Raw genomic sequence first — 15,210 nt, forward strand, 5'->3', positions numbered from 1 at the left:
AATGTGTTGCATATAAAATAGGAAAGTGCTTGTATTTATTTGTAGATGTACACCAGGTAGATGTATAAAGCTGAATAATTTGTCTTAGTGTGTGAGGTAAACAATATGTAACTAGTACAAGCATAGCAAAAAGGTGGGTCCAAAAATGAAAAAAAAAATGGACAGTTAAGTATAAAATCAGTCAAAGAACTAAGGAAGGCAGATCTTCCAATGGCAGAAATACGGACACCTATAGACAGTACTGAGGCTGACCTGAGGACCCAAATCCATCAGAATACTGCCAGGAACCCTCTTTGATAACCTGCCAGTCTCTCCATCAGGTGTATGTCTGAAAGACTTGATGTGAGAGGTTAGAGCAAAGTAGGATAAAACTGCATCCTAAAACTAAGTGGTGTGGGAAGATAGAGAAAAGGACAATGGAAGTGTAATTCAATAGCAGTTGTGTGTAATCAGTAAGATTTAAGAGTGCTAAATGGTAGCTGCATAATGGCATATAACAGTGTGAAAAATAATAGAACTGTAAATTGATAATACTGGTGTGTTTATTAGTTTATATTTGCAGCTATGAAAGGGTTAACCTTCTGATGGACCTGTTAATGTAGGGAATCAGCATCTCAAGACTGCCTTTCTCATGGTTTCTTTTATTCTCCTGTAAAATCTTTGGCAGGTTTTTTTCCCCTGTAAGCCTTCCTTCCAGCAGATTAGGTCTACATTGCATGACAATTGGCTTCCCCAGCAAAGAGTGCGCAAGTAGTTTTGACTTCTCCTCCACATCTTTTTGCTTCCTCAAAATTCTCACCATATGGTTCCCCCTCTCCCCCCCCACCACAGCTCAGACCTTATTGTGTGGTGCTGATACTGGTTTTTATATTTAATGACAGTGATCTGTGAGAAGAATGAGGGTTGTTTTTCCTCTGCATTAAAAAAAAAAGAAAAAAGGGTTTTTTTGACACAGTTTTTTTTTTTTTTTTAAAATATGATCCAGGGTAAACCACAGCACACAGAAACTTGCATCAGGATCACGGAAGGAACAGTTAACCACACCACAGAGATAGGAATGAGATGCCAAAGTGAGAATTTCTTCAGATGATATCCCAACCAGAGTTACAAAACCCTTGCAAGAGGCTAGAAAGTGCATATAAAATACACTGTCCCACAACACACTTCTGCCTTGGGCATCTCCTGTCTCCACTGTCTTCTTGTGCAATGCAAACACTAGGACTTAAAGATTTTACTAGAATAGTCCATCCACCACATGACAGATGATGAGCCATTCAAGGTAGGGAACGTACACAAATTTCCCTTGCAGCAGAAATCCCTGGTCATTCCCAGCTAGTCTGGACAGCCCACAGTGGTGGCAACAATTTGTATTAGCTTATCCAGTCATAGGTAAAAGAAATAACAAGTAAGAAGTAGGAGTGGGAAATCTCTGCTTCATGTAAAAAAGATCAGAGATCCTTGGAGGAAATTCTCACTGAAGAGTGATTAAAAAAGAGATAGTGACTGTTGTAAAAAAACATGCATTTTGCTTCATTTCATCCCTTGGCTTGTCAAGGATCATCATTTATTGCAGACAATCAAGTGTATCCTGTGAAGAGGAATCTGTCATAATTAAACATGAAGAGAGCAGCAAGCACAGTGGACAGCTGTAATTAGCAAGCCTGACCGTAAGAATTATGAACTGACCACTTTACATATCCCCTAACCAAGCAATGTCAGTGCTAATTGCTGTGATCTCCTGGAGGACTTGAGGTCACTCCCCTAAGCAAGAGAGAAGGAAGGTAAGGCAGCACATTGGATCCCAGTGTTCACCAAAGCAATAGAGAATTTTTTTAAGCAGGTGGATATAGTATTACTGCAGCAGGCCCTGCACCACCTCTTCTCTCCCATGTGATCCTACAAGCCAGATGGTAGTACCTGCATTGGTCAGACTACAGTATTTTTTGCTTCTCTCTCTCCCTAATGATGCAAGCATTTTCTTCCTGTGTCTTGCTGAGCACTGCGCCTGCCAGCAGCAGAAAGGAAACTGACCTCACTTTCTCCCTATGTTGCTGTCTGAGTAGGTGGGGCATAACTACCAGGAAACACCACCACCTCCTCCACAATATTCCCACTGGGAAACCTTTGAAAGATTGGCAGAATGAGAGCGCTCCTTTAAACCTTGTCTGAAGGACTCCTGGAGAAGGGTAAGATTGAGGGAGCAGGGAGACCTGGCTGTGCTTTTTCCCTGCAGGAAGGAGCACATATGCAGAGGAATGAGGTGTATTCCCAGGCTGTCCTTCCAGTGTGGGCTTTCTGATTGGTTTCCAGCTGATGAGAGCACCTCTCAAAGGCTGAGCATCACAGGGTTTGAACCTGAGGAAAACCAGAAGCCAGTTCAGATTTGAATCACTGCTGAAATTTTTGCTGCATTCAGACTGCATCTGAGCTGCAGGATAGCAGGTATGTATGTCACTATGGCTCCTTCCCTATTCTCAAACCTGTGTTTCTTTCCAAAGGAAACAAGAATGCGTCAGGGAGTAGTGCACATCCAGGTCTTATCATGACAGGCAGTTGGGATTTGGCCAGGATGCTCACCTGAATACAAAGACTGCAGATCCTACCATGAAGCATGTTAATCTGATAAACTTTTGCCCTTTCAACCAAACCTCCTAGTTCATATTCAGGGATTGTCCCTCTGAAGCTTTCTGAAAGTTCTGTGCACACGGCTGTTTTTTTGCCTCTACCTCTTGCTATGACATCTGTTGCCTCCTGTACCAAACAGACTTGAGACACTACACCTATTTCTAATAGGCTGGAGAAAGGGTACCTCTTTTAGATAAGTCTCAAAGAGTTCTTACCCGAGAGGAGTACATTAGAGGAGGGGTTTTTCATTATTTTACATCTGTGAGAATACCTACCAGGATACTGCATTCCCTATCTACAAGGTTCTAGAGGATGATAGTGTGGGGGATTCTACTTAGGGTCCAGCAGCCATTTAGGACCCCCAAAAAGCATGCTCAGAGGAAATAAAATGAGTGGAGCAAATATATTAAACATCTGGCTATTTATTATAAATGCTTATGCAAATATTCTCAAAATTGTTGGGAAACCTCTTAAACCTCTTAATGATCACTAGATCACATTCCATAGTTATGATGTTTCCTCTTTTATCAGCTGGAAAACACCAGTCCTTGTCCTTCACTGTGTAGACGGCATTATTCCATGGAAATGGGCAAGTGGTTGAATGTTAATAGGCCAAATGAATCTGTGAAGAATTATCTGGCGGTCGCTCAGCTGAGCTATAAACTTTTAATGCAAAATTCTTCTTCTCATCACAATCAAAGGTTATTAGCTGAAATGATACCGTGGCGAGATTATTAGTCCAAGATGAATTTGCAACTATCATAGTGATTACAAGGTTCCTTGAGTGTAGTGATCCTAACCAGAAGACTATTGTACATTGAGGAGTTAGTGATCCATTTAACAGTTAACTTGAGTAGGCACAGGCCTGCGCTGTGCTGTGCTGTGATGCTGCACGTATACCTTGGCCTTCAGGCCTGTGTTGTGCTGCACATATCCTTTGGTCACAGAATAAACTTAGCTAGCTACTTGTGATGGAGAAGCCTGTAGCCAGCTCCCACTTGGTACCAATGATTACACCACTGGAGTGTCCTTGTCTTTATCTTAAAGTGAAGCAGCAAGTTCTCACGTGAACATGCTTTTGTTTGACAGAAGAAATGATCAATAGAATTGTTTTCTTCTCAGAAAATTCTACAAGAGCTCAAAAGATCAAAACGATGGTGAACCTCTTCATGGATGGGATCTGTGCCGTATGCCATATTATGTCCTAATTGGAGGCCTGTCTAGTGCTGCAGAACTCAAGGTTCCCAGCATCTGAACGGATGAACAATAATCTTTACTATCTTCTTTTTCCTTCTAATGTCAACTCCAATAGATGTTTTTTTAATCAATACCTTATGAAGTCTGAGTGCTTTTCTTACTGGAAACATAACAAATACTAACCCCAGCGCACTACAGTGAGTCTTCTGTGTGGTCAGTCAGTCCAGAAGATTCAGCTGCCTCACCAATCAAGCACAGAAGAAAGTTTCTCACTTTTGTAGGAGGAAATCCAGAAGCCAGTCGAGGTTTGAACCACTGCTGAAACTTTTCCAGTAGCTAGACTGTGGCTCAGCTGCAGGGTATGTATGCTCAGAAGTGAATGTCATTGTGGCTCTTTCCCTGTCCTCAACTTGTTGCCAAAACTCCAAAATGCCCTGCCATGAGCTTCCCTCATCAATTCCAGAGCTAACTCAGGTTTACATTTTCAGGCCACCACCTCCTTCATCCTGCCTCGCTGACCCTTTCCGTAAGAGCAGGTTTGCCTATCAGTTGCCCAGAGAGAACGCTCTAGCAGCAACCATCATCTGTTCCTCACACACCCTCATCAATCATTCTGGGTTTCTCTATTACCTCCAAGACAATGTGCCTGTTCGCTATGCTGGGACTCCGCACTTGCCTTTTGTTGAGCTTCAGGAGGTTCCCCTCTGCCCATCTCTCCAGCCTGTCCAGCTCCCTCTGAGTGGCAGCACAGCCCTCTGGGGTATCAGCTACTCTTCCCAGTTTTGTATCCTCAGCAAACTTGCTGAGGGTGCACTCTGTCCCTTCACCCAGGTCATTGATGAATAAGCTGAACAGGATTGGACCCAATATTGACCCCTGGGGCACACCGCTAGCTACAGGCCTCCAACTAGACTCTGCACCATTGATCACAACCCTCTGAGCTTGGCCATTCAGCCAGCTTTCAATCCACCTCACTATCTGCTCATCTAGCCCACACTTCCTGAGCTTGCCTTGGAGGATGTGATGGGAGACAGTGTCAAAAACTTTGCTCAAGTGCAGGCAGACAACATCCTCTGCTCTCCCCTCGTTGACCCAGCCAGTCGTTCCATCCTAGAAGGCTATTAGGTTGGTGAAGCCTGATTTCCCTTGGTGAATCCATGCTGACTACTCCCAGTCACCTTCTTACCCTTCACATGCATGGAGCTGGCATCCAGGATGAGGGGCTCCATCACCTTTCCAGGGATGGAGGGGAGGCTGACTGGCCTGTAGTTCCCTGGGTCCTCTTCTTGCTCTTTTTGAAGACTGGAGAGACACTGGCTTTCTTCCACTCCTCAGGCACCTTTCCTGATTGCCATGACCTTTTATTCTTCCCCCATCTGTTTCCCTCCCCTATTACTCCCTAGTTCCCCTTTTTCCCCCTTTGATCCTTTCCCTAAGCATTCCTCGATAAATTTTGCATAGTCCCACAATGTATCCATGATACTTATGTTGGTCTTGTTTCCCCCTTCTTATCAGTTACAAAGTCCAGGCTGACCCTCTTCAAAGCTATGCCTGTAGTTTCTTAATGACCTATCAATTAGTAGCTAAAGAGTTGTGGTCTTCCTTATCTACTTTACTGCCTGCTTATCAGGTTGGTGTCTCTGTGTGTTGTTTATCACTTTCCCTATTATTTATTATTCTCTTTGAAAGGAAAAGGTCCTGGAGCTGATAACATTTAATGAACCAGATGCTCTCACATTCCCTTACGCTCTGGAGACACTAAGAGTAAAGGAACACACCAAACACAACATAGCCAACTCTGCTTCTATCAGCACATATACCAAGCAAGGATGTACAACTCAAGGGAGGGCCAGGAAACTCATTCTCAGTCCTAATGGGGAAGTTACACAATCTGGCAGAGGAGCAAACTGGGATAGAGTTGTGGATCTCTTTGGTCTCCGGAGATGCTCAGGTCCAGAGCCCCAGACTCTCTGCTGAGCCAACAATGCCATTTGCTAGTGTTTGGTGGTGAGGCCTTCACATGGCCTGAAGGTTTCCAGGAAAGTCCCAGAGCTTCAGAGTTAGCTCAGAGCTACTGACCTCCACACAGCTCTTCCTGTGATGCTTGCTCAGCATCTTCCTCATAGCCCAGAAAACGTTCATTGATGGTAGCTCCTATTGTTCACAGTGTGGGATCCAGTGTCTGGAGCAACAACAGCAGAGTGATGGCCAGTGGAGCAAGGATGGGGAAGAGAAGCCGTCAAGGATTGCCATGGTGCAGTCCCAGGGTTAACCAAAGAGAAGTCACTCCCTACAAGCTACTCACACTCTAAGAGCCTGTGCGCTTGCTCGAGGCCTTCAAAACTGATGAAAAGTCACTTGTCCTACAGCTTCTGACATCACAGCCCCAGGCCCCTCACACTCCTCAAGACATGCGTTATGGGCATTAGCCAAACACCTGTCAGGCATACAAGGTACCTCTGTGTTTCCTCCAGATCAGGTGCTGTCGGCCTTCCTGTCCTGACCAGTCATGTGCCTCAGAACTCCCCTATGCATGCAGCCATGAGACCTTTCTCCTGCTGACTGGGGCTCCACTGGTCACATTGTTTAGGATTTTGCCTTTGTGCCAGTGTGGAGTGTGCTGTGTGAGTGACCATGGATAACTACAGAAGTCTGTGGAAACAGAGTACACTAATGAACCATATTATACCTTCATTTGAGCCTTAGGTATGGATCCAAGAGCAGGGGCTCCTGGGAGATAAGCGCAATGTGCAGTATGGTCTAAGCATTTACTGCTGGGACCTTCAATCCCCAGCGCTGTAGCTCTGCCAGGCTTTCCCACTTATGTCATTGCCTTGCCCCTTCCTGCCTCATCTGGCAATATCTGCCTCAGTCTCTATAAATCACTGTACCCTTGAATATCTTCACAAAGCTCTCTCCTTGCCTTGCTAAATTCTCTTCATGCCCAGCAGTGGATGTTTGCCCAGGGAGGAAGGGGACGCATGGGCCTGGATCAAGCCTTCTGGACTCTCAAGCTTGCCACTGCTTTTCCAAGGCTTATTTGCACCTCTGCCAAGTAGCAAGGCAGAGGGAAAAAGCTAGCAGTTGCCTGACAGATGCATATGAATACTGGCTACAGCATATTTCCCACATGCTTCTGGGTCCAGGTCACTGGCTGTCATGTCCTGTATTCTCCCCTTCGTTCTTTCCCTCGTGTACTTGTGGCCACCTGCCCTCTCCCTCTGGAGATCAACCTGTTCCCTTCCCCAGAACAGCAGAGCATTCCCCTAGCATTCAGGGAAAAGTGAGTGACCGAGTGATATCTGCACTCTGCTTGCATTGGCGGGGGGGGGGGGGAGAGAGGGAGGGGTAGAAGGTATTCCCAAGGATACAAAAGTACAAGAAAAGGTTGTTGCTGGGTGTTGGCCAGGAATCAGCCCTGAAAGAAGAGGCCTCAGTGGTCTCCGCGAGACGCCATGGAGACATAGAAATGATATAGGAGAGTCCTGTAAGGCATTCTCTTTCCAGTCTGTCTGAAATCATTCCACAAGGATATAAAACTTTTCTAACTGGTCAATCTCAGCACAGGTGTAGGGAAATATGTATAACAAGAGAAGGAATATGAAATACAGGCCAACTCCTTGGATGTGTCTAGAAATCATCTCAAAAATAAAGAATTTGACTAGGATAGAAATTAAAGGTCTCCAGCCCATGTTCTCTGTCCAGTACAGCCAGACCTCCAGCCCCAATGAGACTCTATTGTCTGCAGTGTTCATACAAGACGTTTGTAACACAAGACAGTCAGAACAGTTTGCCCTCCAGACAGCAATAAACATGAAAATAAGAATAACTCCCAGCCCTAACTACTTTTGGCTGGCTTCTGGCCTTGCTCACCCAGCCCAGTCAAGCAGGTTGTTTTGTACTTCTCACCTCACTCTGCTGAGTCTACCTCCACTGGCCAGAGAGGGCGAAGCACACCTGATAGCAATGCTATGGGTCCTCCCTCCAGCCTCTGTGCATTGGAGCTGTAACCAGCTACTAGAAATGCCCAGGTTGGCCCAGAGCAGTCAGCAGAGTCAACCGAGACACTGCAGAGGTGGAAGGAGGTGCCTCCCTGTGAGCTGGAGGAACTGCAAGAGGCCTGTCTCTGGGAGGAGAAAGCCTCTGCTGTCCTGTGCTAAACCCTCCCCTTTGGGAAGGATCTGTTCCAGCTGCTCCTGGTGAAGGCACTCCTGCAGCTGCAGCTGCAGCTCTCACAGTCCCTGCTGTCAGTCCTAGTGGAAAAGATTTTGCTCCAGCAGTGATGTCCCTCCCTGGGACAGGGCCTCCTTCTCCCACTGGAGTCCTCCCACACCCTCTGCCCTTCAGCCAGGTGGGCCTGGGCTCACCAGAGCAAGCAGATCTCTTGTTGCCAAATCTATACTAGGGGCCCCCAGTGGATGGGGCCCTTGGTGAGAGAAGATCTGGTGGAGAAACAAGCTCCACATCATGCTCTGGTGGACCTGAAGGACCCTGGAGTCACAGGAAAGTGGTGGCTAGGAAGATGCTGTCTCATCTAAGGTAACACCATCAGCCTGCGTAGGCTGTGGCACACCAGCACACTGTCTATCTGAGCTAGAGAGGGGAGAGAGCTGACAGGATGCAGTTAAGGGCTAGGCCTAATCATTGAAAGTGCTCTAGCCCCTCTCCCTGCCTCTGCATCCCTTGCTTAGCTAGCGCTCCAGAGCCATCCCTCAGGATGCTATGCCCCAGCTCTTCTTAGGACTGAATGACACAAGATGCTCAGTCTCCATTCTTCCCCTGCTGCCTCTGAGACTGGAAAAGCTCTGATGCAGCGCTAGAACTTATCACACAGACAGGCCTCCTCCTCCTTCTCAGTTCTCTTCCAGGCTGGCAGGGAGCTCAGGCTGGCTGCTGACAGCCTGGAAGAGCTATTTTAACTGCTCTGCAATCCTTGAACTATGGGACAAATACTGGAAGGTTGCGGACCATGGGAGAGTAGTGATTATTGCCTGTTGGCTGGTGCAGGCCCTGCTGAGGCCAACACCACTTCTACTTTGATGATGGCATCACTGGAGTTAGAGGCTTAGAAGACTGGCAGTCTAGCATCACAGAGGTCCCCAAAGGGCAGGGCCATGAATTGCAGTATGGTAGATCCCTGCCAGGAGTCTTCTGTAAGGGGGCATGTTCTCTAGCTGGAGCTGATTTTCCTTCTCCTTTCTCTCCTGCCAAGTGGGAACCGATATCCTTTCCTAGGGGAGAGCAGGCTTCATTTTCTCCACTTCCAATTTTCAGGGGCTTTCAGCCCCTGTAGGAAGTATCCACTTACATGCCTGTTAAGCAGCATTTGTTCACATCTTTCTAGTACCATACTGTCATGCATAGGATGTGAGTTGGCTAGGGTTGGGACTGGTCACTCAAAAGATAGCTTCAAGGAAAGAAAAGGATCAACACTTACTGTTTGTTTTTTTTTTAACTTTATCAAGGTTGCCAGCTATCCATAAGGAGCAGGGTCTGAAATGAAGGAAGGAGAAAACCTTAGAGATAGGACACGAACAAGCAATTCCCTTTAGAGGAACTCTCCATTCAATGCTCTTCTTTCAGACTCTGCTCCAGTGATTTGTAGGACCAGCCTCCATACACAAAGCAGAGAGAGGGCCTTTTCTGCATTGTTTAGACAATGATTAGACAGAGTCAAAGAATACTGCAGACTCAATGTGCTGTGTCTGAAAGAGGAGGGTGGGAAGGGGCCCAGTAGATCCTTGATATCAGCCTGAGAGCTTCTGTCCAGGACTGATCTTCAGCTTGGAAAGAGGAAGAGGGAGAGGGAGAAGAAGGGAACTGAGGTCTTTCAGAGCTGGAATTCCATTACAGTTCTGCTCTTCCTACAGTGCAAGAAAGGCATTTGTGTGAGTTCAGTCCAGCCTTTCCATCAGCTCCTCATGAGCTACCCCTTCTCAAGGGTGCTCCTCCAGGTCCCTTATCCACAGTGGAGTTTATTTCCTCAGACATATTTGGCTACCCGTTCACAGATTTGAAAGCAATTTATGAAGCAAAGTATATTGTTCTAGTTACTGTAAGTGCTGGAGCCTGTATTTCCCTTCACGTGAATTGCAGCACATTTTTCTACAAAGGGTAAATTGGGTTCTCCAGGTTTCCAGAACCTGTAAACAAAAATTCCTCTTTTGGCAATGCACTGACATGAGTGAAAACGGGAGATAGAGTCAACTGCAACAGTTCTGGAAGAGAAAGGGAACATTACTGTGACAGAAATCTGGAACTCCAGTTAAGGAAAAGAAGACTGATCATGGCTCCCTGAACTACAGTGCAGCTGGGGACAGACACCATTTTCTGACATGTGTCCTACACAACATATTGGTCAGCTGGACAAAGAGGTGTAAATTTTAAGTCCTTCCTTTCCCCTACAGGATACTCTCATTGCTCTTTCATTATATGGAGTCTGATCCACCCAGTGTCATTGTCCTTTTCTGTAAGCAGTCAAGCTTATGCAGTATTTTGTTTCATAGCTGCTAGTAAAAGAATTTTTTCACCGAGCTGAAGAGGAAGTCCTGGATAAAATGCAATGTCCATGAGTCAAAGGGGGCAGGGAGGGGAGGGAGTCAGAGGAGAGGCAAGAATCCCCGTGGAGTGGGGCTGGTAGCAGAGGAGAGCCAGTGTTGAATGGACCCAGAGAGGACATTCCCTGCTGCACTGCAGGGGCAAGGAGGGGCTCTGGAGTCCCCTTTAGGGGCTGGCACTTGCATCCCAGGGCTGCTGTGTCACCTCTCTCACCCCTGCACTTACCTGCTCTGCTTCTGTATCAGTCACCACCAGGTGGGAGCCCATCCCAGTGCAGTGCAGTGCAGGACATCTTATCAGCTGACATGCAGTAGTAGCCTTTTTGAAAGAGTCTCCAATCCATTGAGCAGCATGTCCGGCCTTCCTCTGTGAGGGGAAGAAAAGCCCATTTTTGAATAAGGTATGCTATCCTTCATCTCAGTGATCTCAGTGTAAAGTTCCAGGTATTTGGGAAAGGGTTTTAACCAGACCTCTAATCTGGACAGAGGCAAGTGCTCTCGTTCATTCACTGCAGGCAGGATTATCCACAGCCTAACAGACCCCTGTCACAAGGTCCTCACCTGAAGTACCTTTTCTTTTCTCTGTCTATTCTGCCACGTCTGCTCAACTTCCACTTGGTGAGAGACACAGTTTCTGCCTTACCCAGTTGAAGATGCAAGGTAGGAAGCAATTGTCTCTCACTCTTTCAAGGATACTTCTGTCAGAGAAGCATTGTCCACATGCTTAACTCTTCACTCATACAGATTAACGGGCATGTACAGTAAAGTGGTATGACACAGCCTTGCTGCCATTACAGGCAGTTCCTTACACAACCCAGATTTTCCTAGATATCTGCCTTATTGCCAGACAGTCACACGAGGATTAAAAAAACCCCACATGTATTCTCTCAAAGCATGAGGCAAACATGCTGCAAAGTTTATCCGATAAGGTCACCAGACAGTTACACCCTTGCCCATGTTACCTGAAGATGCTTGCTCTTGATCTCAGACCTCACAGGGACTCTCTTCTTGGGTCTCCCAGTCAGGAGCTTGCCGGGTAGAGTCTCGTGCAGTGACAATGCCTCTCAGTCAAGCCAATGTTCCAGCGTGCCCACAGCAAGCTAGCACACCATGTACATGCTAAAGGTGGACATAGATAACCCTGTATCCTTCAAGAGCTGCCTTCACAGCACAGAATCTCAGATCCCCTTCTCACCACCAAATGGGAGAAGTAGAGTCCAGTGAGTGGAATGGCTAGCAAAGCTTTTGTTAACCTTTCTGTACTCTTATTTAATAAGTTAGATCCGCCTAAGGGTCACCATTGTATACACTTACAGGAAGAAACACCCTTACCCTGGAGAGTACCAGCAAATCTGCAAAATCCTCAGTTCAGGCAGTTTGAGGAAGTTGGATCTCTCTGTCTCCCACCTTGACCTTTCATGGAACTGCTGGATGATGGCTTTTGGCCATCACGTACCCTGTGAAACTTTTCCATTCAAATCCTAATGTCACAATATGAAAGCTGAATTTTGCCCGCATGACTAAGCAACACTGGACAATTTTTTGTGGATGCTTAAGCACGTTGGTTAGGAAGATCTGTCTGCTGTTCAATGGATATGCTTGTGCTTCTTGGAGCTAAGTATGGTCTCTTTACAGGGAGAAGCAAATTGGATACGTGTAGAGTACAGCTTGTTTGACCTTCCATAGGTGTCCACCATAAGATGAGGTGGGCAACTCTTAATTCATCCCTACAAACACCTTTTTATCACAGACTGCAAAGGGAGTCTGAACAGCTAGCTCAGATGTACCCACAGTGTAGGGGTCAGCCTCTGTGCAAACAAAATTCACTCTGTTTCTGAACACAGTGCACAAAAGAAAACAGACCTATAAGCTGAAGTTTGGGATTTGCACTGCAAGAATGCTAGCATTTGTCATGGCTGTCACTTCATATGTGATTCCAGCCCACATCTCCAGCCAACCTAAACTGCATAGCTGCATCCTCCCACCACTCCCAGTCCTACCTTCTCACTGGCCATGATGCTTGTGTGTGGATTGGCAGTGAGGAGGCTCAAGGAGTGGAGCTGGCTTGAACCAACCCTTACAGAAAGGGTGAAGAGCTTTCAGCCAGATCAGCAAGTTGAACTTGCAGCTGAGAGGTTGTGTGAGGGCCAGAGAGAGGGAAGGAGTGGGAAAGGGTGATCAAAGGCAGGTCTGGAGCAATCCACCCTCTTCCACTGGCCCAGAACATGTTTCCATAGCAGCCTAAGTCAGACTTTGCACACAGCGTTTTCTTCTCCTCAGTCTTCTAGCTTCCTCCTTTAAAACAATCCAGGGCTGGCTGACAATCACATTCCCAACCTCAAAGGCTGACAGCAGAGTAAATTCTGGAGAGGCTCATAGCATCACTCATGGGGCTGTTAGTATCACTCACTTTTACCTGCAGGTGTGTTGGGGACACAGTGCCACTCTGTAGCATTCTGGAGCAGAGTCTTCTACTGGTCATAGCTTTGATGATGGAAAAGAAATAGGAAGAGAGGAACGAGAAGATGCTACTGTCATCCTTTCCTCCTTATTCATGAGTAACCTGCATTGTCCACTGCCTCCTGGCTGAGAGCCCCCCTCCACCAGAGACTCGCTATTATCTTCACAAGTTTTGAAAACTGTATCCAACATAGAGAAGAGAAACAGTAGGCATTTTTCCCCATTATTGGTCACTTCCTCCCTTAGGCAGGCATTAATCAGATGAGCTCCTCTCACCTCTGCTGGCTCAGAGACTCATTTTGCTAGCTAACAAAACCCAGCCAAGACATCCAGGCAGTGACAGGAGGGATTTGCTAGATTGCTTTCTGCAGGTTCAAGGAGAGGGATTTCAGGTGCAGCTGTTCCACTGTCATGTCTGCACAAGCCTCAGAGATGCTAGAGCATTGCAGGAAAGGGTCAAAGAAGTAATGGGACAGACTTAAAAAAGGTGGAATATTAACACATTTTCCCTCTCAATCTTCCTGTGCTTTGTGGCTTTAAAGCTCCACTTTTACCCTTCTCAACAAGGGGTATAACTGCTGAGTGTTGAAGCCTCACCCAAAGGATTTGAAAGGAAGCATAGAAGAATCATCACAGAGCAGCATTATGCCCCAGAGCAGTACAAGCATCATATTTCTGTTTTGGTCATTCCAGGCAGTTATGGGTGGGATGTGACTGGACCATCTTGATGGATTCACCCCCCACACTCCGCAAAAATATGGGCGGCCCTGGTACCAGTGTTTCCATACTGGCTCCTTATCTGCAAGGCAGTGTCACAGGAAACTCTGAGAGACCAGCAATATGGTTAGGAGAACTGACATCCAACTACCAATCTTCTGGAAACCTATTCAGATGCCCTCTGACACTAAAGAGAATTAGTGTCCCAGGTCCTTTGTGGTGGGAGGGGAGGAGCTAACTGGTTTCATCCAGACCTGGCTTTATTCAGGCAGGTGGGGAACTGAGAGGAAGGGAAGGCTCTGCCAGGGAATGAACAGTTGACTCTTGAAGCAACCTTATTCCTCAGCTAAGAGGGCAGAGTGGTAGAAGGGCAGCACAACAGACTGTTTGGTGAAAGGCAGTCACCTGCTGGCAGAGAGAGCAGGATATGTTTTTCCACCTGCCACAAGACAGTTGACTGTTTATTTTATCCCAGGGGAACTAACAGACTTTAGAACCCACCGAGGCAAATGGTTACAAAGGCAGCTTTGATGACAAGAACAGAAACAAGGAAGACCCAAGATCTCAGCCTGGAGCAGCTTCTTTCTTCTGCTCAGACTGAAAAAAAGCAAGTCAAGAGTGGGAAACCCACAACCCAGACTCAGTAGGCAAGAAAACCCAGGAGATTGAGTACCCTGCCAGTCTGCTGGTAATCTTGCTTGTTCCAAGGAGTAGGGAGTGCCAAGGGCACTGTAATGAGGTACTGCTGCCTTTCATTAAAAGTGCGTCAGATCCACAGAGCAGGGTAGCATGAGGGCTGCCCTGAAGCTGCTCTTCTGCTGAGCTTTCTATCACAAGCCCTATCTGTACTCTTCTCAACTCTCACTCCTCCTTCCTTTGTCCTGCTACACCTCCTTTCCCCCAGCACACTTCCTTCCTTCTTGCCCTCCATTACTCCTGTCTTTCACTGAACTATACTTCTATACTTCCCTCCTCTCCATCTCTCGTTAGAGCTTCTTTCTTTCATGTACGCTGCTCTATTTTGGCTCTATCCTCCTGCTCCTTTTATGCAATCGTGTACAGTCAGAGTTACTCAAAGGAGTGATAGTCTAGCTCAATGTTTGCATAGACAGAGCCACAGAGAAGATCATTTCCACAGAAGGGGGTGGGGGGGAGGGAACCTTGAAGCTCTTGGGAGAGCCTTAGCTTGGTCTTCCTTAGAGACACCAAAGATGGGAGCAATGATTTCTACTTGACTTTGATCCAGGTGGTTTAGCTTGGATTATGCTAGTATGGTAGCACTCTTCAGTTCCACTGTTTATGGAAGAACCACTGGAGGGAAAGACAGACCACAGTCTGTCTGACTTTCACTCCCCCTGATCCTGGGAAAAGGATTTTTCTCCCAGTCCAGTCACTCCCCACTTCCCTCATCCATTGCTTCCCTCTTTCCCTACGATCTCTATGAGGCCAGACACTGTACCACACCCATTGTCTACCTCACCTTGTATCTCCCCCCACCTCCTCCTTCTTCCACAGAAAGGCAGAAAGGAAGGGTCTGTGATTACCTGCAACTGTAGGACTGGCTCTCCTTCATCGGTTCATTGTTTCTGCCACAGTATTACTCTTCCCTACCAAGAGTTCACATTACAGATATGGCTACAAATATAGCCTTCTT

General features: G+C 46.7%; 1 protein-coding gene across 4 annotated transcripts in view; it reads right to left on the reverse strand.

Moving 5' to 3' along the window:
- Nucleotides 1-15,210, reverse strand: part of LOC104148925 (C-type lectin domain family 4 member D) — a 53,216-nt gene that overhangs the window by 18,730 nt on the left and 19,276 nt on the right. For 2 of the 4 annotated variants that reach the window (XM_068955328.1, XM_068955356.1), the window contains exons 7-8: nucleotides 12,796-12,863; nucleotides 10,606-10,746 (exon numbers count right to left, since the gene is read on the reverse strand). In XM_068955328.1, coding sequence (XP_068811429.1) covers nucleotides 10,606-10,746; nucleotides 12,796-12,863 — 209 coding nt within the window. Of the gene's footprint in view, nucleotides 1-9,259; nucleotides 9,316-10,010; nucleotides 10,041-10,605; nucleotides 10,747-12,795; nucleotides 12,864-15,210 lie in introns of those variants that run through there. The other 2 variants (XM_068955339.1, XM_068955347.1) reach the window with 2 other exon arrangements.

The sequence above is a fragment of the Struthio camelus genome, chromosome 1 (genome assembly GCF_040807025.1).
Source record: "Struthio camelus isolate bStrCam1 chromosome 1, bStrCam1.hap1, whole genome shotgun sequence".
NCBI classification, from domain to species: domain Eukaryota; kingdom Metazoa; phylum Chordata; class Aves; order Struthioniformes; family Struthionidae; genus Struthio; species Struthio camelus.